Source organism: Molossus molossus, unplaced genomic scaffold (genome assembly GCF_014108415.1).
Source record: "Molossus molossus isolate mMolMol1 unplaced genomic scaffold, mMolMol1.p scaffold_m16_p_19, whole genome shotgun sequence".
Lineage (NCBI taxonomy): Eukaryota > Metazoa > Chordata > Mammalia > Chiroptera > Molossidae > Molossus > Molossus molossus.
The window spans coordinates 13,105,540-13,126,913 of NW_023425354.1; the positions used below are offsets into that span (position 1 = coordinate 13,105,540).

General features: G+C 39.7%; 1 protein-coding gene across 1 annotated transcript; it reads left to right on the forward strand.

The window, feature by feature from the left end:
- Positions 1-495: 495 nt before the first annotated feature.
- On the forward strand, positions 496-19,600 carry CCDC47 (coiled-coil domain containing 47). The gene is made up of 13 exons (XM_036269722.1): positions 496-680; positions 4,101-4,369; positions 4,805-4,912; positions 5,432-5,606; positions 7,469-7,590; positions 7,837-7,902; positions 9,321-9,422; positions 9,605-9,715; positions 11,155-11,240; positions 12,763-12,821; positions 13,188-13,297; positions 13,757-13,924; positions 17,886-19,600. The coding sequence occupies exons 2-13, from the start codon at positions 4,106-4,108 to the stop codon at positions 17,964-17,966; spliced, it is 1,452 nt and encodes a 483-aa protein (XP_036125615.1). The 5' UTR covers positions 496-680; positions 4,101-4,105; the 3' UTR covers positions 17,967-19,600.
- The last annotated feature ends 1,774 nt before the right edge of the window (positions 19,601-21,374 follow it).

A 21,374-nucleotide genomic window follows, 5' to 3' on the forward strand; every position in this document is an offset into this window, starting at 1 on the left:
ACCTCTCAGTTTGACAGGCCTCTCTTGCTGGGTGAGAAGTGTTCGTGGCCTGTGTAGGAAGCGGGCCTGGGAGTGGAGAAAGAGTAGCAGTGACAGGGAGCCGCCCAAAAACTCCAAGAAAAGGGCTTAGGCGGAAACCGCCTATACATAAAACTGTCGAGAGCCCTTAAACTCCGGTCCTTTGCAAATACGACTTGGGCAACATTTCTCCGCGTGCCTCTGGCCACGTGGTCTCATAGAGCATGGCCACCTTTAGCTTCCGGAGCAGCACTTCAGTGTGATGACAACTTGACTGAATCCTAGCGGAGAGGGCTGGGATTGGCGTGAGGGCCGAGACGAGTGAGCAGTTCCGGCCCAGGGGCTGAGATTATGTAATTTTCCCAGCAGCCCCACCTCACCTCTGCGGGGTGTGGGTGGGGGCGGTCTCGCGCTGTCCCGGAGGCTGTGTCCCGCCCCGCGCGGCGCGCAGGCGCGGACGGGGCGTACGCAGTCTACGTAACGGATGGCGGAGGCTACGTGAAGAGTGGGGTGGTGTGACTGGGCAACCTGGTACTTCTGTGTCCTAGAGGCACCAGGGGCACTAAAACCGCGGTGACCGCGCAGGTGGCGGCCAGGCAGAGGCCTGTGGGGTAGAGGCGGCAGCCGCAGGAGCTCTGAGCCGGTTTCTAGCCCCGGTACAGGTAGGAAGCGGGCCATGACGTGTTTGTCGGTGGGGGCCGGGCCAGTCCGAGTGGTCACTTCAGGTGCGTGGCCTAGCCCGGTCCGTTTCCCACTCAACCTCCTCAGTCGGGCCTGTCCGTGACATGCATCGGCCCCCGCCCCTTCTCACTTCTCCCGACTTTCTTAAGCCAAACAAGCAAACTTTGTGTCCCCCAAGGGCCATTTTCTGTTGGTCTTCCGGATTGGAGTGATATGAACGGTTTTGAGGAACTTTCCTCCAGATCTGTGAGCAAATGCCCACCAGAAGGGCAAACTAGAGGAAGCTGACAGAATGCAGCAGGAAACATGGAGTACAGATGTTAGGATGAATCGATTCTCCACGGTGGGGACTAGACCCTGGTGGTTTAACAGAAGCAACCACCTCTGACCAGCCTTCTCTGAAGGTTTCTAACGCAAGACGTGTTTTTATTCAACGTGTGTGCGGAGTCTGGGACGTCTCCGTGACTTCCAGAGGTCTCATAGCCTGGCCAGTGTCAGAAAGGCCTAATCCAAAATGGCAACAAGTAGTGATTTTCTCACTTACTCAACTCTTTGGTTTTAGAAGCCCAAACCCAATCTGCGAGAGACTGTCGAGTGAGTTTGCAGAAGATAAGCAAACCAGACTTGTTAGCACTTGTGTTCCCTGCCCAGGAGTCTCACTGAGGACGGGGTGGCCTGGCAGGAAATTGTGCATTTGAGAAATGAATTGACGGGTGGGGCAAAGAGACTTCTGAGAGGGAAGGCCAAGGCACAAATGGCTTGGATAATTTTAACCCAAATAACCTTGAAGGAGCCCTGTGACAGTGCTGAGTTATCTTAGATACGCTTCTATGGTGTGAGCATTCTAAGTGGAAATCCCATTTGAAATGATCAGACATTTTGGCAGGCAGTTGACTGTCAGTGTTAACCTTTATTTGCTTCTATTTGGAAAAGTTTAAAACAGATCTGAAAAGTGAAACACTAAAAATGAAGTTTGTAAATCTTAAAGGGTGTTCATAAGGCACAGGAGAAGGAAGTAATGGGAACTAACATTTATTGCATGCCATCTGTGTGCCAGGCACACATCTCCTGGACCACCCACACTACAGCCCTGTGAGGCAATGGTATGTCTTTGTAAGTGGGGAACAATGTATTTTAAGTAATTAGCCCTAGATCATATAGCTGGCAAGGGGTAGAGCGGACATTAAACCAAATCTACACCACAAAGTGCTTGCTCTTTTTTATGTTTCTTCTATTTTTGGCTATAATAAAAGATTATTAAAGGAAGTAAGGATATGTAGAGACACATCACAAACCGTTTTCAGTGTTGAGAAGGCAGCTATGTTTTCCCATAAAATGTTGCCTGGTGCTAACCTCAAAGATAAAATATTGGAAAGGATATACTCTATGGCATTCCTCAAATCACTGTGTCTTTAAAATTTTAAGAACTTTGTCTAGTTCAAAGAAGATTTCTTGAGCCCTGGCCAGTTTGGCTCAGCGGTAGAGCATCGGCCTGCGGTCCAGAGAGACCCGGGTTTGGTTCCTGCTGAGGGCACGTACCTCGGTTGCAGTTTGTCCCCAGCCCTGGTTGGGTTGTGCGGGTGGCAACCACTCGATGTGTCCCTTTCACGTGGATGTTCCTCTCTCTCTCTCTCCCTCCCCACTCTATCTGAACAAAAAATGGAAAAATATCTTCGGGTGAGGATAAAAAAAGGAAGATTTCTTGAGCAACCATAGATTGCAAAGTATTAGGCAATAACCTTTAATATTAAACTAATTCTTTTAACAATTTATGGTATTATGAATGTGAGATATAGAATATTCACTATCCCAGAGCATCTTGAAAGAGTAGTATATACTCTCTTGTGTCACCTGCTCACCTCCATTAGTATCCAACTCCCTGCATTCTGGCAGTTGCCAAAAATGATTTCCTTATTATCATTTGGAAAAATCTGACCCATATCTTAACTTGAACTTTCTGCAGCCATTGAAACAGCTCTGTTTCCTTAGAAATTCGCTTCTCCTTTGACATCTATAATACCACTTTGACCAGATTCTCTTCTTTTTTTCTGTCCATTCCTTCTTAGTTTCCCATTCTGGTTCTTCCTGTTACGCCCACCTTTTAGCTGTTATGATTTGTTTCAAGACTTTTTGGTACTTTTTTTTATCTTTCTTTAAACACTTAGTACTCCTTGGGGAATTTCATCCATTCCCACACCATCTCTATTTCCAACTTAGGTTTCTATCCTGAACTTCAGATTTATGTTTCTAACTACTTCCTTTTCTCCCTCTATAAAATTATGATGCCTTTTAGGGATATTGTGAAAATTAAGAGATGTTAATCTACCATGCTGCTTAAAAACACTCCATACTTTTCAGCAGGTACTAAATTTAATTTATTGCCTATCTCCCCAATATTTTTCTCCTCTATTGTTCATTATCTCCAGGATGACTTTGTCCAGTTATTAATCAAGCAAAAACTTGGAATCACCCCAGATCTTTCTTTCCCATATTCTCTGTACCCAAACATTTTATGCTGACAAGTATAAGTCCTAAATCTGTCAAATCTGTTTTCCTGTTCATTCCCAATACCGCTACCAGTTCAACCCTGTTTTTTCTCTTATCTAATTATTTCAACCACTTATTTTTCCTGCCTCTGGTACCTTTCTTCAATTCACACCTTGTGTATGAGCTGTCAAGAGTTGAATTGCAAATCTGAGAGTGTCACTATCCTACTTAAATCCTTTAGTTGATTCTAATGATTCAAACTTATTAGCGTGATATTTAAATAAGGATCATTATGATTTGGCCCCTGTTGGCCTTTCTGCCCTCATTTCCCCCTCTTGAGTCTATAAACCCAACATCATACCGAACTCTTCCAATATGTTATCTTAGGCCTTTATGCTATACATGTTCTTCCATCTGCAGTGTCTCCTTTTGATTGCAGAAATCATGCTTTTTATTTTTTTTAAAGAACTTCTTTTCATTAGAAAAGTACATCATAGGAAAATTAGGAAATATAAAGTTGATGTAAGCATGATTGGCATTTCTATTCATGTATTATTTTTGTTACCACAAACAGATAAGTTGTTGCATTTCATTCTTACTTCATTATACCCCTTCCCATTTCCTACATAAAGCTTGTTATAGGCTCTCAAAAAATGCTTACTGAATGCAAAGTGTAAATAGAAACCAACCTAAATAAATTAAATGACTTGTCCAAGATTTTATAGTCCAGACTAGAACCCAGGCCTCTTTACCCTCACCTCATTGTTTTTTGTAATGCTATCTGAAATGAATGGTATCAAGTAAGAGAAAAACAGAAGTAAGTCATAGATTTATTTTTTGTTTCCAAATTTGATCAGTATATGTAGAGTAGCAGTCCATTTAGAGTTGTTATTTTTTAAACTCATTTTTTTAAGGTACAATGAAAGCCTTCCATGCTTTCTGTGTTGTCCTTTTGGTGTTCGGGAGTGTCTCTGAAGCCAAGTTTGATGATTTTGAGGATGAGGAAGACATAGTAGAATATGATGATAATGACTTTGCTGAATTTGAGGATGTCACAGAAGATTCTGTTACTGAATCTCCTCAACGGGTGATTACCACTGAAGATGATGAAGATGAGACCACTGTGGAGTTAGAAGGGCAGGATGAAAACCAAGAAGGAGATTTTGAAGATGCAGATACCCAGGTAAGTTTCCTTTTTATTGATTTCTTGGGAAATTGGAAGGATGGGAAAATTTATAATTAGCACTTTTCCTAGACATTAAAAGTAAGACCCAGGTCTAGGGAGACTGTTACTCTCTGATAACCTTCATTTTTGTTTAGTAGGTGGAGCTCTTCTAAATATTTTGTGGTGTTTTCCCACCTTTCACATTGATGGAAGAATGAAGTGTCTTTTTCTCCTCTATGGAAAGCCCTCTGTATGTGGGTGGGAATTATATCATTTAGAACTCAGGGTTCAAAAGTATGGAGAGTCATCATTTGTTAAAAACATGTACTAACTCTGTGTTCTGTGCTTGCTGCTTACATGTTCTGTTTTCCTCTACAACTATTGCCTACAAAAATGAGATACAATTGCTGGCGACATTTGTAGGGAAAAACAGATTGTGCCTCGTTTTTGTAGGAAGGAGATACCGAGGGTGAGCCATATGATGATGAAGAATTTGAAGGTTATGAAGACAAACCAGATACTTCTTCTAGCAAAAATAAAGACCCAATAACAATTGTTGATGTAGGTATATAGGATTCTGAATTTCAAACTAACCAACAAAATATCTTGCTGTTATTAATCCCAGAAATATAATTAGTGTAGAAATATAATACATGTAGCTGGTGTTGACGTAATAGTGGGAGCTATGAAAGAGTGACCTCAATTCTTCTGATAAAACTCCACACCTAGAGACACACCCCTATGTTTTTATTCTAGCCCTCATAGTTTTATTTATCAATGAATGATGAAAATGATAGACATTGAATTATTTTGGGGTGGGACTCAGAATCAAGTTTAATACAAAGGGTTTTCCATCTTTTTATCCCATTTGACTGTCCTCATGTTTCATTAAAGAGTCTTTTACAAAATCAACCTAGAACATCAAAATGGGCATGTTTTTCAAAATATAACCATATTTAGTGACATTTTTCTAAAGTATTCACTTCTGTTTATGAGTTTTCTCATTCTCCTTCATCCCATGAGTTAGACTCCATCCTTCAGCCTCAACCAGCATTAAATGGAATAATTGTTCTTCTTTAGGTTCCTGCACACCTCCAGAACAGTTGGGAGAGTTATTATCTAGAAATTTTGATGGTGACTGGTCTGCTTGCCTACATCATGAATTATATTATTGGGAAGAATAAAAACAGTCGCCTTGCTCAGGCCTGGTTTAATTCTCATAGAGAGCTTTTGGAAAGCAACTTTACCTTAGTAGGTAAGTTAGGCTAATAAAGTCCTGCTGCGGGCTTGAAAACCACCTACTAAGAACTGTTTATTCCCTTCAGTATAAGCATCTAACTGCTTTCACACACTACCGAAGAGGATGTTTTTTTCTTTCAAGGATCCCATTTTTGTTAGGTTTTAAAAACATTTTTTTAATTGATTTTTAAAGAGAGAGGAAGGAGAGGGAAAGAGAGATAGAAACATTAATGAGAGAGAACATCAGTTGGCTACCTCCTGCATGCCCCACACTAGGGATTTGGCCCACAACCTAGGCATGTGCCCAGTTCAGGAATTGAACCGGCAAGCTCTTGGTGCATGGGTCGACACTCAATCACTGAGCCACACCAGCCGGGCTTTTTAGATTTTATATTGTATAAATTGTATTTATGAAAAAATTTTCTCATCTGTTATTAATCAACAGTTGCTAAACAGCTTCTGATTAGAATGAGATAATCAGTGTTATCAAAACAAGTTAATAAGAGTCTGGCCCTTTGAAAGCAAGGAATTTTGACATTTTAAGTAACTTGATAAATGCTTCCGGTTCATCTTTTAGAAATCAGAAACCCCTCAGAATTCCCTCAGGTTTTGGGCACTTGAGTTTCAAATCCACAGAAAAGATATACACTGTAGTACATTTGAGGAGTCCCTGTGGTTGTGTAGTGTAAGGAGTAAGGTGGACTTACCCACCTTCACCTCTATTTGGCATTTTACATTTTGTTTCCCATTAATAGTAAGCAAGTATCCATCTGCTCTGCTCTTTAGCAGACTGTTTATGTGTTGTGCTAGGTATTTTGCATATATTGTTTCTTATTTAAGCTTTGTAACAATACTGTCAATTGGATAGTTTCAGTTTTCCTAAGGAGGAAACTGAAATCCAGAAATGCAACCATGATATTAAACCTCGTCTGCATGCTTTCAACCTGCATGGTCTCTCAGAGGTACCATGTTATTTCAGAGTAGTTTTTACATGGACATTAGGAAAATAATAAGCAGCCTTTAATGCCTTCCACTTCCCCTTGTGTGTTTTCATTTGGTGTGTCAGATTTGCTTTACCTTGAGAGGCTGAACAATTTCTTTCGTACACTTAAGTAAAGGGAGAAAATGGTTGGAATATGATCTTTATCTAGATCTAAAAGACAGCTCTTAATACCACTGTTAAACCATTTTGCTGTTGAAAAAGCAGACTTGGTTAAAGTTAACTCAGGATGCTCTGGCCAGTCGCTCAGTGGTTAGAGCGTTGGCCCATGGACTGAAGAGTTGAGGGTTTGATTCCCAGTCAGGTGTATGTACTTCGGTTGCAGGTTCGATCCCCAGCCCTGGTTGGGGTTGTACGGGAGGCAACCAATGGATTTATCTCTCTTACATCGATATTTCTCTCTCCTTCCCTTCTTCCCTCCCTCTCTATCTAAAAATCAGTGGGAAATATCCTCAGGTGAGGATTTTTTTAAAAAGTTAATTCATAGGAGACATGGTGAGGGAGTGTTAAATAGTTTGTAGTAATGGTATTTTTTTATTCACTGCATAGGTGTATATTTTTTAACTTTTGGGAGAAACATTGAACTGATTTTGCTCCATTTTTTATCTACTCTTAAGAAATTTATACTCCAAGCTGATTGGCATTAACTAACAAGGACATAGAAGTAATGCTAGGGTCTGAATTTTTTATGGAGACAGTAGCATTTTAATAGTAAAAGGAACAATTCCCCTCTGTCGTCATGTCCAAAGGATAGTTCTATATGTTAGCAAAGTATTGCCACCCTAAAACTGTGATCATTGTGGGGTCAGGGTGGAGGAGGCTGTGGTGATTAGGCCTCACCATTTTCAGAGAATCGCATTAAGTGGTTTTACCTCTAGGGGATGATGGAACAAACAAAGAAGCCACAAGCACAGGAAAGCTGAACCAGGAGAATGAGCATATCTACAACCTGTGGTGTTCTGGTCGAGTGTGCTGTGAGGGGATGCTCATCCAACTCAGAGTAAGTGGGGAATTTCTAGTACAATGTATATGTCTTCCTTTTGTTTTTTTTCCAGCATAATTCCAAATTCTCTTAGTGTCTCATCCTTTCACGTTTGACTTAAAATGACATCTAAAAATCATCTTTCTACTATTAATTAGCCAATGTCAAGTATATTTGAAGCATCTGATTCCCCTTCCAGGGTCTCTTCTTTTAAGTAGAAGTTACAACTGTTCTCTTAATTTTTTGTTTGTTTGATTTTTTCAGTTCCTCAAGAGACAGGACTTATTGAATGTCCTGGCCCGGATGATGAGGCCAGCGAGTGATCAAGTGGTATGTATTCTTCCTGCCAGTTTTCTCTGTACAGATTGAATTCTTAACTTCTTAGAACATATTCCATTTCTTGCTTGGATTCTGTTTGTAGTTTCTAACAACTTATGTACTTTGCCAAAAAATGGACCCTTTTTTATTTGACAGGTCATCTTCCACTCATTGTGCAGCTATTGGTGGTTTGGGGGTACGTGTGATTAGGTCAGTCACCAGGATAACGTCTCTTTTTTTTTTTTTATTTATTTATTTTTTTTTTTATTGATTAATTTTTGTTACAAATGATTCTCCTTTTTTCCCCCAGTGGTTCCCCCCTCCCCCTTCCCTCCCCGCCCCTTCCCCCGATTGTTGTCCATGTCCACTGTTCATGCCTATATGCATATAAATTCTGTTGTTCATCCCTCTCTCAGCTCCCCACTCCTTAGGGGATTGTCCTCAAACTGTTATGTTCATTATATTCCAGAAATCAGTGAGATCATATGAAATTTGTCTTTCTCTGCTTGGCTTGTTTCACTCAGGATGATACTTTCCAGGTCCCTCCATGTAGTCTCAAAGGACAAGAGATCTTTCTTTCTTACCGCTGCGTAGTACTCCATTGTGTATATGTACCACAGCTTTTTAATCCATTCGTCTACTGATGGGCACTTGGGCTGTTTCCAGATCTTAGCGATTGTAAATAGTGCTGCTACAAAGATGGGGGTACATATATTCTTTCTGATTGGTGTTTCAGGCTTCTTAGGGTATATTCCTAGAAGTGGGATCACTGGGTCAAATGGGAGTTCAATTTTTAATTTTTTGAGGTGACACCATATTGTTTTCCATAGTGGCTGCACCAGTCTGCATTCCCACCAACAGTGTACTAGAGTCCCCTTTTCTCCACACCCTCGCCAACACTTGTTGTTTGATGATTTGTTGATGGCGGCCATTCTGACCGGTGTGAGGTGATACCTCATTGTTGTTTTGATTTGCATCTCTCTGATGATTAGTGATGATGAACATTTCTTCATATGTCTCTTAGCCATTTGTATGTCCTGTTTGGAGAGGTGTCTATTTAGTTCCTCTGCCCATTTTTTAATTGGATTCTTTGTCTTCCTTTTGTGGAGTTGTGTGAGCACTCTATATGTATTGGAAATTAACCCCTTATCTGATATATCATTGGCAATTATGCTCTCCCATACAGTGGGTAGCCTTTCCGTTTTGATGGGGATAACGTCTCTTGATTAACAGCAAAGTCGGCTGATTAGGGACCTTCTGCTATACAATATAACAGAGTCATGAGAGCGATATCCCTTTGCGTTTACCAGTCCTACTCACATTCAAGGGGAGGATGTATATATACACCAGAAGGTGGGAATCTTGGGGGCCATCTTAGAAATCTGCCTATCACAGAACCTAACAAGGTTTTTTTGGTTTGTTTTTTAAAGCAAATAAAAGTAACCATGAATGATGAAGACATGGATACCTATGTGTTTGCTATTGGTACTCGGAAAGCCTTGGTGCGACTACAGAAAGAGATGCAGGATCTGGTATGTTGAGTTGTTCTACTTAAAATATATGTAGAAACTGTTCCTAATTATTACATAGACATTCAGCTTTAGAGCATAGCATAATTAACCACTTTGAAATGGGTCAGTACATATTCTCTTGGGAAGAAAAGTCTGTGCATAATAAAATGCCATGTCTTATTTTCAATTATTTCTTTCTCTAGAGTGAGTTTTGTAGTGACAAACCTAAGTCTGGAGCAAAGTATGGACTGCCAGACTCCTTGGCCATCCTGTCAGAGATGGGAGAAGTCACAGAAGGAATGATGGATACAAAGGTAAATGTAATAAAAGGCATACATTTGCAGACCTTGGCATTTACAGGGCACTCTCCCTAAAAGTCACACTGTACAAGTTCTTCATTTTATGACAATGTACTGGTTATGTATTCCTTCCCCACAAAAACATAATGCTGTTTTATTGTTGTTGTTAATCCTCATCCGAGGATATTTTTCCATTGGTTTCTTTTTTTTTTTTTTTTTTTTTTAATATAAAGTGTGGCGGGGGGAGAAAGAGAAATACTGGTGTGAAAGAGACACATTGATTGGTTGCCTCCCGCGCAACCCCAACTGGGGCCAGGAATCGAACCTGCAACCCAGGTGCATGCCCTTGACTGGGAATTGAACCCGTGACCCTTTGGTCTGCAGGCCAGTGCTCCAACTGCTGAGCCAAACTGGCCAGGGTTTTAATACTTTCTTAAGTAACAGATTAACTTGTCAAAAAAAATTTGATGAGTGAAGAAGTTCTCTCTAAGTCACGAACAAATTGTTCCTAGGATTGCTGATGGCTTTCAGGTTTTTTTGAAAAAGGACTAAAACTTTAATCTTTGTCACCATGTCATTTAGTCCATTATTTTAGTTTCAACTAGTATAAGAGAAGAGGGATGTGTAGAGAGCCATTTTTTTTTTCTATTGGTTGTATAATGGCAATAGTACATCTTAGTATAAAAATGTAGGAAAGCTCAAAGACAGTTATAACTGTCAGTTCAAGGTGATGTGTTTATAAAGAATCTCCTGGAAATTATTTAGAGTCTATCTCCATGCTTTCATTCTTATTTAGAACATTATTTTGAGACGTATTTTCAGCCGCTCAATAAGAATAATTTAAGCATTGGTGTTACTAAAAAACAGGTAGTAGTTTCACTGTAGAGAAATTCCTTATCTTATTTAAGTTTAATTTTTTAAAAGCTTTCGTTTTCAAGACACTATACAAAATTAAGGAGGATTAAAGATATCACCCGGCTGGTTTGGCTCATTGGTTGAGTGTCAACTCATGCACCAAGAGGTCGCTGGTTCGATTCTAGGTCAGGGCACATGCCCAGGTTGTGGGCCCGATCCCCAGTGGGAGGCATGCAGGAGGCGGCCAATCAATGTTTCTATCTCCCCCTCTCCCTTTTTCTCTAAACTCAGTAAAGAAAAAAAACGTTAAAAAAAAAAAGAGTATCTTTATGAAAAAAGGAAAATGCATCAAACCCTACTTTTTTTCCCCTTTATTGATTATGAGAGAGAGAGGGAGAGAGAGAGAAACATGGATGAGAGAACATTGATTGGCTGCCTCCTGTGTGCCCCCCACTGGGGATTGGACCCACAACCTGAGCATGTGCCCTGACCAGGAATCGAACCAGCGACCTCTTGGTGCATGGGTCAGCACTCAACCACTAAGCCACACCAGCCGGACTCAAACCCTACTTTCAAAACAATAATCTTCTCTGTTTCAGATGGTTCACTTTCTTACACACTACGCCGACAAGATTGAATCCGTTCATTTTTCAGACCAGTTCTCGGGTCCAAAAATTATGCAAGAGTACGTATGAAATAAAAATGTTCAAAATGATTTTCTTTAGCTTTCTGTGTTGAAACACCTTCAAGATGCTTCTGCAATTTCCCTAACCAAATGAGTGAGGGAAGTTCTTGACTCCCAAGTTTTCTTTTGCTTTGACTCTTGAAGGTAGTTGGAAGGGTATGGGAGACAAGCCTCCCCAGTTTGTATGTGTCACTGCACGTGTGCACCACACACAGTGATGTGGAAGAGACTCAGACAAAATGGCTAATACTAAGAGAATGCAATTGCTATCTCTTTGTACTTTGTAGTCTAGGTTCTTTTTCTATTTATAATATGAATCTATAATGTTTGATTTATGTTTGTAAATTTGGCCTTTTCTGGCTTCCTTCTATTTATAGTGGATGATTATATTCCTTCCTATTATATTATCAAATACCCTCAATACCCATCGAGTTTCTGGCTTTATAGTAACATTTTTCAAATGTACATATTCAGCCCTGGCCGGTTTGGCTCAGCGGTTAGAGCGTAGGCCTGCGTTCCAGAGAGACCCGGGTTCGCTTCCTGCTAAGGGCTCATACCTCGGTTGCAGTTTGTCCCCGGCCCTGGTTGGTCATACGGGTGGCAGCCACTTGATGTGTCCCTTTCACATCAATGTTTCTCTCTCTTTCTCTCTCCCTCCCACTCTATCTGAACAAAAAAATGGAAAGATGTTCTTGGGTGAGGATAAAAAAAAAAAATGTACATATCCAGGGCTTGAATTTGTTTGAGTTCATGCCTTGTTTCAAGAGAGCATACTTATTTAAGTTTGCCCTTGGTGTAGAAATGGTTCTAACCTTAATTTTTGTTTAAGGTCTACTGTCTCATAGGCTATGGAATTGAGTAAAATTAAAAGCCATTCTGAATTTTCATTGTATGTCGGAATTACTTGGGTCCTTTGGCTTCTAGATGGTGTTGCACCATCCTTGACTTGCTTGACTCAGTATCAACACTGGGCAAAGTACCTCATTATGGTAACTATGGAACCTTTTGGTGTTCGAGCAGGCAAGTTGATAGTCAAAGATTACAAGGGAATTTTTGGTGAGTTGGAACTAAATTATATATGCTATAGTAGGTTATTTCTAACTTTATTCTGAGCTTGGCTCAAAAATAAGATACTTCATTACAGGAAGGAGGATAGAATAGGAGTTGGAAGTAGAACATAAAAACCCATCAAAATAATAAAAACATTATTAAAATATGCGCCTCATACTTAAATATAGACTCATTTCTGCTTCCCCAGGTAAGATGGACTAAATCTTGCCTGGAGGGGACATCACTGGAGGCGGTTAAGTATAGGATAAAGATCACTTGGAAATGCATTCGTCAGGTAGACAAGTGGATCAGATGATGTGTAAAGCTCCTTCAGGCTCTGAGATTATATTTGACTTGGGGATGCCAAGCAAATACTGTGCTGATTATTTGTAGGTATCTGTTCATCTAAGTGAACTGGTTAATTTATATGTATAGAGAATATCTTTCTAAATAGCCTTTTCTTTTATAACAGGGAAGGTCAGCCTTTAAAGCTACCTGAAACTAAGAGGACACTACTGTTTACATTTAATGGTAAGTATTCCATGTCCTGTCTGGGTTCTTTGTTTTCTGAGAGATGACCTTAAGGGAAAGTATTATTCCCTCTTAAGTGACAGCTATAAAAAACTATGTTAAAACTAACCTCATGGTGCTCGCTTCGGCAGCACATATACTAAAATTGGAACGATACAGAGAAAACTAACCTCATGCCTGCTTGCTGCCTTTGGATTTCTTTAATAAGAAATCCTTATATATTTTAACTTCTTTTTTCTGCTGCATTTTAACTGCCTAAGAAAATTGAGAAAGGAGTTTATTAATAAAAAAAAAAAAAAAGAGTGGTGACTCAGAAGAGTATTAATGCTGCTGTTAACTCAATTGGAAAATGACTTTGTTTTCCAGTGCCTGGCTCAGGTAACACTTACCCAAAGGATATGGAGGCTTTGCTACCCCTGATGAACATGGTGATTTATTCTATTGACAAAGCCAAAAAGTTCCGACTCAACAGAGAAGTAAGACCCGCAGCCTTTAATTATAAGTTGGCACTTGTTATTTTTTCCTCTGTGGGGGTCATCTATCAAGGATTTCAGTAGTTGTATCTTTGTTAATTTACTTGCAAGTGCTAAATGGGAGTAGTTTTATGTATGAAAGAATACCAAATGGGATTTTACTTCTGCTGGATTAAAATGGATTTCTTTTTTTTAATCCTCACCTGAGGACATTTTTTCCATATTTTGTTCAGATAGAGTGGGGGGGGGGGGAGAGAAACATTGACGTGAAAGGGACACATTGAGTGGTTGCCACCTGCACGACCCAACCAGGGCCGGGGACAAACTGCAACCGAGGTACGTGCCCTTAGCGGGAACCGAACCTGGGTCTCTCTGGACGGCAGGCCAACGCTCTAACTGCTGAGCAAAACCGACCAGGGCTAAAATGGATTTCTTATGAAATTCTTTGTTTATTGGGAAAAGGGCAAACAAAAAGCAGATAAGAACCGAGCTCGAGTTGAAGAGAACTTCTTGAAGTTGACACATGTGCAAAGACAGGAAGCTGCACAGTCTCGGCGTGAAGAGAAGAAAAGAGCAGAGAAGGAGCGAATCATGAATGAGGAAGATCCTGAGAAACAGCGCAGGCTGGAGGTAAGACAAATTTTTCGTATCACTGGGGTAAAACTAAGATTTATAAGGATACCTATTTGTACCACATTGGCTGTTAAGGTAATTTTGTGGAGGAATGTACACAGGTTAACAGTTGAGCATTTTCTCAGTACTTGGAACATTAAGTTAGTTGACAGCACCATGAAGAAGAATAGGGCTTCAAACCATGTTAGACTGAATCTGAGCCTGGAGAATGATATGAATTATCCTATTCCCCAGCACAATCTCATTTTGCAAGTTACACGATCACCTTTCCAGCCAAATACTGACGTAGAAAGAAATTGGCAATTTTAATAGAAGCCAGCATGTGCACCCTATGGTCCTAATAAACTTGTTTTATAACATTTTAATTTGATTATAGAATTAGAGAATTCTGATATTATTTTGTTTATATTTTTGGTGTTTCTTTTGTACATAACTAAAATCTCAAATGCAAGAGCTTTTTAGACTGTGGTATGTTGTTTTAAACATTAGCATGTTCTCACATTTTTGTGAAATAAGGTGCCATAGTCCAACTTTGAAATTTTAAACCTTATAAATTCTAGTCAAAAAAAGAAGAGGAGCCCTGACCGGTTTGGCTCAGTGGTTTAGAGCATCATCCCATAGACCAAAGGGTCATGGGTTTGATTCCTGGTAAGGGGAACATACCTGGGTTGCAGGTTTGCTACCTGGCCCCTGTCAGGGTTGTTCATGAAGCAGCCAATTGATGATGTGTCTCTCTCACATCAATATTTCTCTCTCTCCCTCTCCCTACCTCAACAACAAAAAAAAGAGGAGGAGAACAAAATTGTGGGGAATGTGAATTTTTTTTTTTAATCCTTACCCAAGGATGTTTTCTGTTTATCTTCAGATAGAGGGAGGGGGCGGGGGAGAGAAAAAGAAACATTGACATGAGAGAGACATATTGACTAAGGTTGCCTCCTGCATAACCCTGACCAGGGCTGGGAACAAACTGCAGCTGAGGTACATGCCCTTGACCAGAATTCAACTCTCGACTCATTGGTCTCCGGGCCAATGCTCTAACCACTGAGCGACCGGCCAGGGCGGAATGTGAATTTTAATGAGAACAATCTAGAGGATTGAAGAAAATTCTTAGAAGTATAGGAAGCATGCTGCCAAGTCAAAGTGAGCCACTGTGTGGCTCTTCAGTTGCCTGTGGAGTTATTAAAGCTATCGAATAAAGTGCCCAGGATACCACAGGCTTCCTCCCATCTTATCATTTCTCATCATTTTTTTCTTTGGTTTGGTTTAGTTGATGGGTATTTTCCCCTGAAAATAGAGTTCTGTGTTTATGTAACCTTCTGTATAAATAAAAATGGCTTTTTAAATAATACACTGGAAGAACCTACATGAAATCATTAATAGATAATGCCTTTCATTTTTTCATGAAAAAAGTCGTTCTTCAGTTCTTTCTAGAGTTTGAAACTACAATAGGTTTAAGAAAAAAAGGAGGGCCCAGAGCTTGTCAGAAATGAACTGACCTTAATTCTACCATGTAAAAATAACATACCCTTTAGACAACTCTCATGCTTAGAGGTTAACACTATATAATTTAATTCCCCAACTCTATATATGTTTAGTGTACATATTCCTTTTCTTAATGTAGATTATCTTATAAACAGTGTCCTACAAATTTTTATATTAAGAATATGAGCCCTGGCCGGTTTGGCTCAGCGGTTAGAGCATTGGCCTGCGGTCCGGAGAGACCCGGGTTCGGTTCCCGCTAAGGGCATGTACTTCGGTTGCAGTTTGTCCCCGGCCCTGGTTGGTCGTGTGGGTGGCAGCCACTCGATGTGTCCCTTCATGTCGATGTTTCTCTCTCTCTCTCCCTCCCACTCTATCTGTACAAAAAAAAAAAAAAATGGAAAAATATATCCTCGGGTGAGGATTAAAAAAAAAAAAAGAATATGAAAGTCTTTCAAGAATGTATCTTTCCGTATTTGTGCTTTTATTTCCTGAGAAAGAAGAATCCTGGGAGAGAAAGAGAATGATAGGCTGCCAATAAGAAGTTGGATCAATTTATACCTTTACTAGTATGTGATATGAGAGCTCCTCTATACTCGTATCTCTATGACAACTGGTTCTCAGTTTTTTATTTTTTTTAAGTATTTTTATTAAGTTGTTTTTTTAATCCTCTCCTGAGGGTATCTTTTTACTGATTTTAGAGAGAGAGGAAGGGAGAGGGGGAGAGAGAGAAACATCGACGTGAGAGAGAAACATAGAAACATAGATGGGTTGCCTCCTATATACACCCCAGCCGGGGATCAAACCTGCCACTCTTCAGTGCGTGGGACACATGGGGCGATGTTCCAACTGAGCTACACTGGCCAGGGCTAGATCTCAATTTTTTTAATGTATGATTCTGATAGTGGAGAAATGTTATCTCGTGTATTTTGCATTTTTTTAATTATTACTGAATTTGAACATATTTTGTATATTTTTAAACCTTAACATAAATACGTTTCTTAAATACATTAAATAAATTTCTCTTAACCACTATGCCATATTCTGTATATTGATAATTTTACACATGTATAGTATATAATATAGGAAGGGATGGATCGAGTTGAGGAAAGAATGAATATGATGGAGGTAGAGATTGGGACAGTGGGGAAAGAGGACCTTGGGACAGTACTTTGACCACTTCATATAACTGTCCCAGAAGAGTATAGCTCTTGATGTATAGGCTTTTGCTATTTACCTGCTCCAGTGCCCTCACAGGAGGCAGCAGCTGCCAAAGAGGGGTGGGTTCATTCCTGCCTTTGTGAACCCAAACTCAGAATTCTTTTTCCCATAAAAGCAGCGCTAACAATGATAGTTCAGTTCTTCAGGGTGCTTATACAATGGCACAGCTATGCATGGATAAACATTCAGACTTTTGCTACTAAATAAAATATGTAAAAACTCCTAATTGAACATTATCATGAAGTATTATGCTCAAGTACAGCATCTATGCGAATAAGAAGAGAGTTATAATTAATAACCTGCTCAAACAAAATCTTATGGGGTCCTGGCCAGGTGGCTGTTGTTTGGAGCATTGTCCCAATATGCCAGGGTTGTGGATTAGATCCCTGATCAGGTCACATACAGGAACCAACCAATGAGTGCATGAATGAGTGGAACAGAAAATTCCTTTCTCTCTCAAATCAATTTTTAAAAAAAGGTCTTATTGCCCAGCTGGTGTAGTTCAGTTGGTTGAGCGTTATCCCATGCACCAAGAGGTTGCCAGTTTGATTCCCAGTCAGGGCACATGCCGGGGTTTCGGGCTCAATCCCCAGTTGAGCGTGCAGGAGGCAGCCAATTGGTTTCCCTTGCACATTGATGTTTTTCTCTCCCTCTCCCTCTCTCTGAAATCAATAAAAGTGTATTTTTAAAGAGCAAAAGCATCGTATTGTTTTTTGAACTGAAGTACAAATTCTTGGCAAATACACACAATTGTTATGATGAAAGTTGAGCTAGTGTTCCCTGGGTGTAGGAAAAGCCAGCTTATATGTAGTATTTAGTTTCTTTCTAACTTGAGATTGTAGTTACCTTTGCTTCATTTCAAGTTAATTTTTGTTAACCAGCATAGATATTAGCAATTTTATAACTTTTCTGAATGTTACTTGTGGTGTAAGTCTAGGTTTCTGAATAATATTATAAGTAATATTCTAGTTTTTATTTTTAAATATGTTTTTATTTATTTTTTAGCACGAGAGGAAGGGAGAGAGAGATAGAAACATCAATGTAAGAGAGATACATCAATCAGCTGCCTCCTGCACACCCCTTCTGTATTGAGCCTGAAACCCTGGCATGTGCCCTGACTGGGAATCAAACCGGGACCACTCAGTCCACTGAGCCATACCTTCTGGGCTAGTTTTTATTTTTATTTTTAAAAACAAACGTGCTTAGAGCTTAGTTTGGATTTTTTTCTCTCTCTCGCTTTCTCTCTGTCTTTCTCTAGGAAGCTGCCTTGAGGCGTGAGCAAAAGAAATTGGGAAAGAAGCAAATGAAAATGAAACAAATCAAGGTGAAAGCCATGTAAAGTCATCCCAGAGATCTGAGTCCTTGTGCCACCTGTAAGCTCTGAATTCACAGGAAATGTAAAAAATACCAGTCCACTTCTCATCTTAAAGTACAGACACTCCCAGTAACTGAGAAATCCTTATTTCATCATCTGTTCTGTTTTTGGTTTGGAATTTTACAGAGGCTAGAGATACATTGGAAGGACTCTGTATAGTAATTTTACTCCAGATAATCAAATTATTTTGATTATTTTATGAAAGGAATGATACATGAACTGTGTGTAGTTTTAAAATACTTTTAAAGTTATAACATGAATCACCAGTGCTTTTAGTGCTATATTATATTTGAAGAAATAATCATGAATTTATAGATATACAATTAGATTGTTGCTTTTTGTTTAAACTAGGCAGTTGAAATGGCTATAAAGAATGACCCTAAAACAAGATTCCACCAATAACTGTTGGAATTACACAATAAACATTGCTTGGTGTTTTCTTCTGTGTCTACATTAAACTTATAAAAAAATAAAATTTAGAACACTATCTGTGGTATTGAAATTTCAGGGACTCAAAACAGTGTAGTTCAGTGTATGTTTTGTATGTTTGGGGTGCTCATGACAGTATTATAGGATATCTGTAGATACTAGGGTACTGACATGTACATGGAAAATTCTAGGGATAGGTAGTACAGGAGCACAGTTTTCTCCTTACCTGATACCATAAGCTAATGACATTGTGAATGCTGTATTTTAATGTATGTTTTTCTTGAGTAACAAATGCATGAAAAGTTAACTGCTTCACCTAGAGCAGATCCGTGGTCTACATGAAGTCGTAGATGTATTCCTTCTTGGTTGCCGCACCCTATTGGATGTTCATAGAGAAGCTCTGTTCTCTGTGTTGTGGCTGTGTCCCTTTGCTTCTCCTCCTGCATTTATTTCTTCCACAGCTGAGGCTGGGTATATTCTTTCAGAGAAATAGCCATGAATATGCATAAATAGACTTTTTAAAAGGAGCTTTCCTAAACTATTGAGAGTTCTTTCTGCCTTTTGAGAAAGGAACTCTTGGGGGAGAGGCCCATTTATCTGCACAAGCATTTAGCTTGTTCAGATCTCTGCATTTTATAAATGCTTCCTACTAAGAAAGCATTTTTTTAAGTCACTGCTTTACCAGATAATTTTTGCTGGGGAAGGGAAAGGGTTGGGTTTTTTGGTGGGAGAGGGGTGGGTGGGTATTTTTTTGCTGATGCTTTATGTGCAGGTGTGTTCTGAGGCAACAACAAGTTGCTGTGGAGACAGAATGTGTTGCTGCCTTTGTAACTGCATGAAAACTTTTCACATTGTTTTTCTCTAGGTTAATGCAGAAATGCGACAATGGGGAGATGCAAATGTAATTTTTTAAACAATTTGTGAAATTAAGTTATTAAAATAACAAATATAACAAAATTTAATGCTATATAGCTCTAGAATTAGCCTTGTTTTACAAACCTTTAAAATACATTTTAGAAATCAAAATTGGCGTGCTTAGCTCTTTTGATTAATAAAAGCTTTCTTAAAGTCCCACACATTTGGACCATGGCAGCTAATTTTGTAATTTAATCATTCATATGAATGGTATCCTATGGACATATATTAAACTCATTGACAAAAATCTCAAAGAGTGCCGCCTTTACTTTTCTGGGGTTTCCCTACAACAGTATAAGCCATAAGAATGCTTTTTCTGTTCAATAAAAATCAGCACTGAAATGCTTTTCCTTCAAAAGAGTTGGCTTTGACAAGAATCCCTTAGTTGTTGCCAGTTATTTTTTTAATGTTTTATTTTTTAGAGCTCCATATACTCCCTGAAGTCCCCTCCTGAGTTAGGACACCATCCTCTCTCCTAGGAATGGGAGGAGAGAGAGAGAAGGATGTTATTGACTGTCACACATTGGAAAACCATTAAGTCCTCCAATCTTGTCTATGCTGCCTGGGTACTTAGCAATGACCAGACAAGTCCTGGACTGGAAAATAAAACCTGGCTTTTAGTGCCAACAAAACCAGTAACGAATCCTTTGACTTTGGGCAAGTCACTAACTAACCTCTTTGAGTCTCTGTTCTGTTCTTCCTTCTACAAAGTGAGGCTAGTGATTATTTTCTCTACCTACCTCACAGGTGAAAACAAAATGTTAGGGCTGTGCCCTGGCCAGGTGGCTCAGTTGGTTGGAGCATTGACCCATGCACCAAAAGGTTGCAGGTTCGATTCCCAGTCAGGGCATATACCTAGGTTGTGGGTTTGATCCCTGGACAAGGTGTGTACGGGAGGCAACCATTCTCTTTCACATCGATGTTTCTGTCTCCTTTCCTCTCTCTTAAAAAAAAAAAAAATCAATAAAACATATATATCCTCTGGTGAGGATTTTAAAAAAACGTTAGGGGCACTCTCCCTCTCCTGAACATGCCCACGCCTTTCCCATTCCCGACTTCTTCCCCCAGGCGTGTTACCTTTGCTTTTCCCTCTCCTAAGCTCCAAGGGTCCTTTGCTTCTGAACTTGTTTCCTGAGCTTATGCAGCTCAGCTGGCTCATTTCCATTATGTAACTTTATAAATAAACTTTCTCTTATAATTTGAAATAAAAACAAAAGTGTGGCCCTGGCCAGTTTGGCTCAGCGATTGGAGTGTCGGCCCATGGACCAAAGAGTTGCGGGTTCGATTCTGATCAAGGGCATGTACCTTGGTTGCAGTTTGGTCCCCGGTCCTGGTTGGGGTCATGTGGGAGGCAGCCAGTCAATGTGTTTCTCTCACATCGATGTTTCTCTCTCTCCCTCCCTCCCTCCCATTCTTTCTGAAGATAAATGGGGAAAATATCCTCAGGTGAGGATTAAAAGACAGAGAGAGAGAGAAAGGAAAAAAAAGGAGAAAAAAATGTTTGTAAATGTGCCTTTTGGGGTTACCTCTGTTGGTTAGAGTGTCATCTCCATATGCCAAGGTTGCAGGTTTGATCGCTGCTCAGGATACATACAAGAATCAACCAGTGAATGTATAAATGAGTGGAACAACAAATCCATTTCTCTCTTTCTCTCTCTCTCTCTCTCTCTCTCTCTCTCTCTCTCTCTCTCCCCCCTCTCTCTCCCTCCCTCCCTTCCTCTCTCTAAAAAAAGATAAGATAAAAATAAAAATGTAAGGTATCTAGGACTATTTTCGAAGTTGTACATTTTTGCTTTACGCTTACGTTTCTTCCATTGGAAACTAAGCAGATCCTTTCAGAGTTCTCTAACTTTATCTGCAAAATTTGACAGCATGTCTCTTTGTGGAAGAGGGTAATACTTGATAATTCTGTTTCCTTAGTAATAGAATCTTTTCCTGTCAAGTACCAAGATGTGAATCTTTTTTCTTCAGATGGGACTTAAACCAAAGAAAAACATTGACTGGTATTCTCACTTCACTCATCCATTA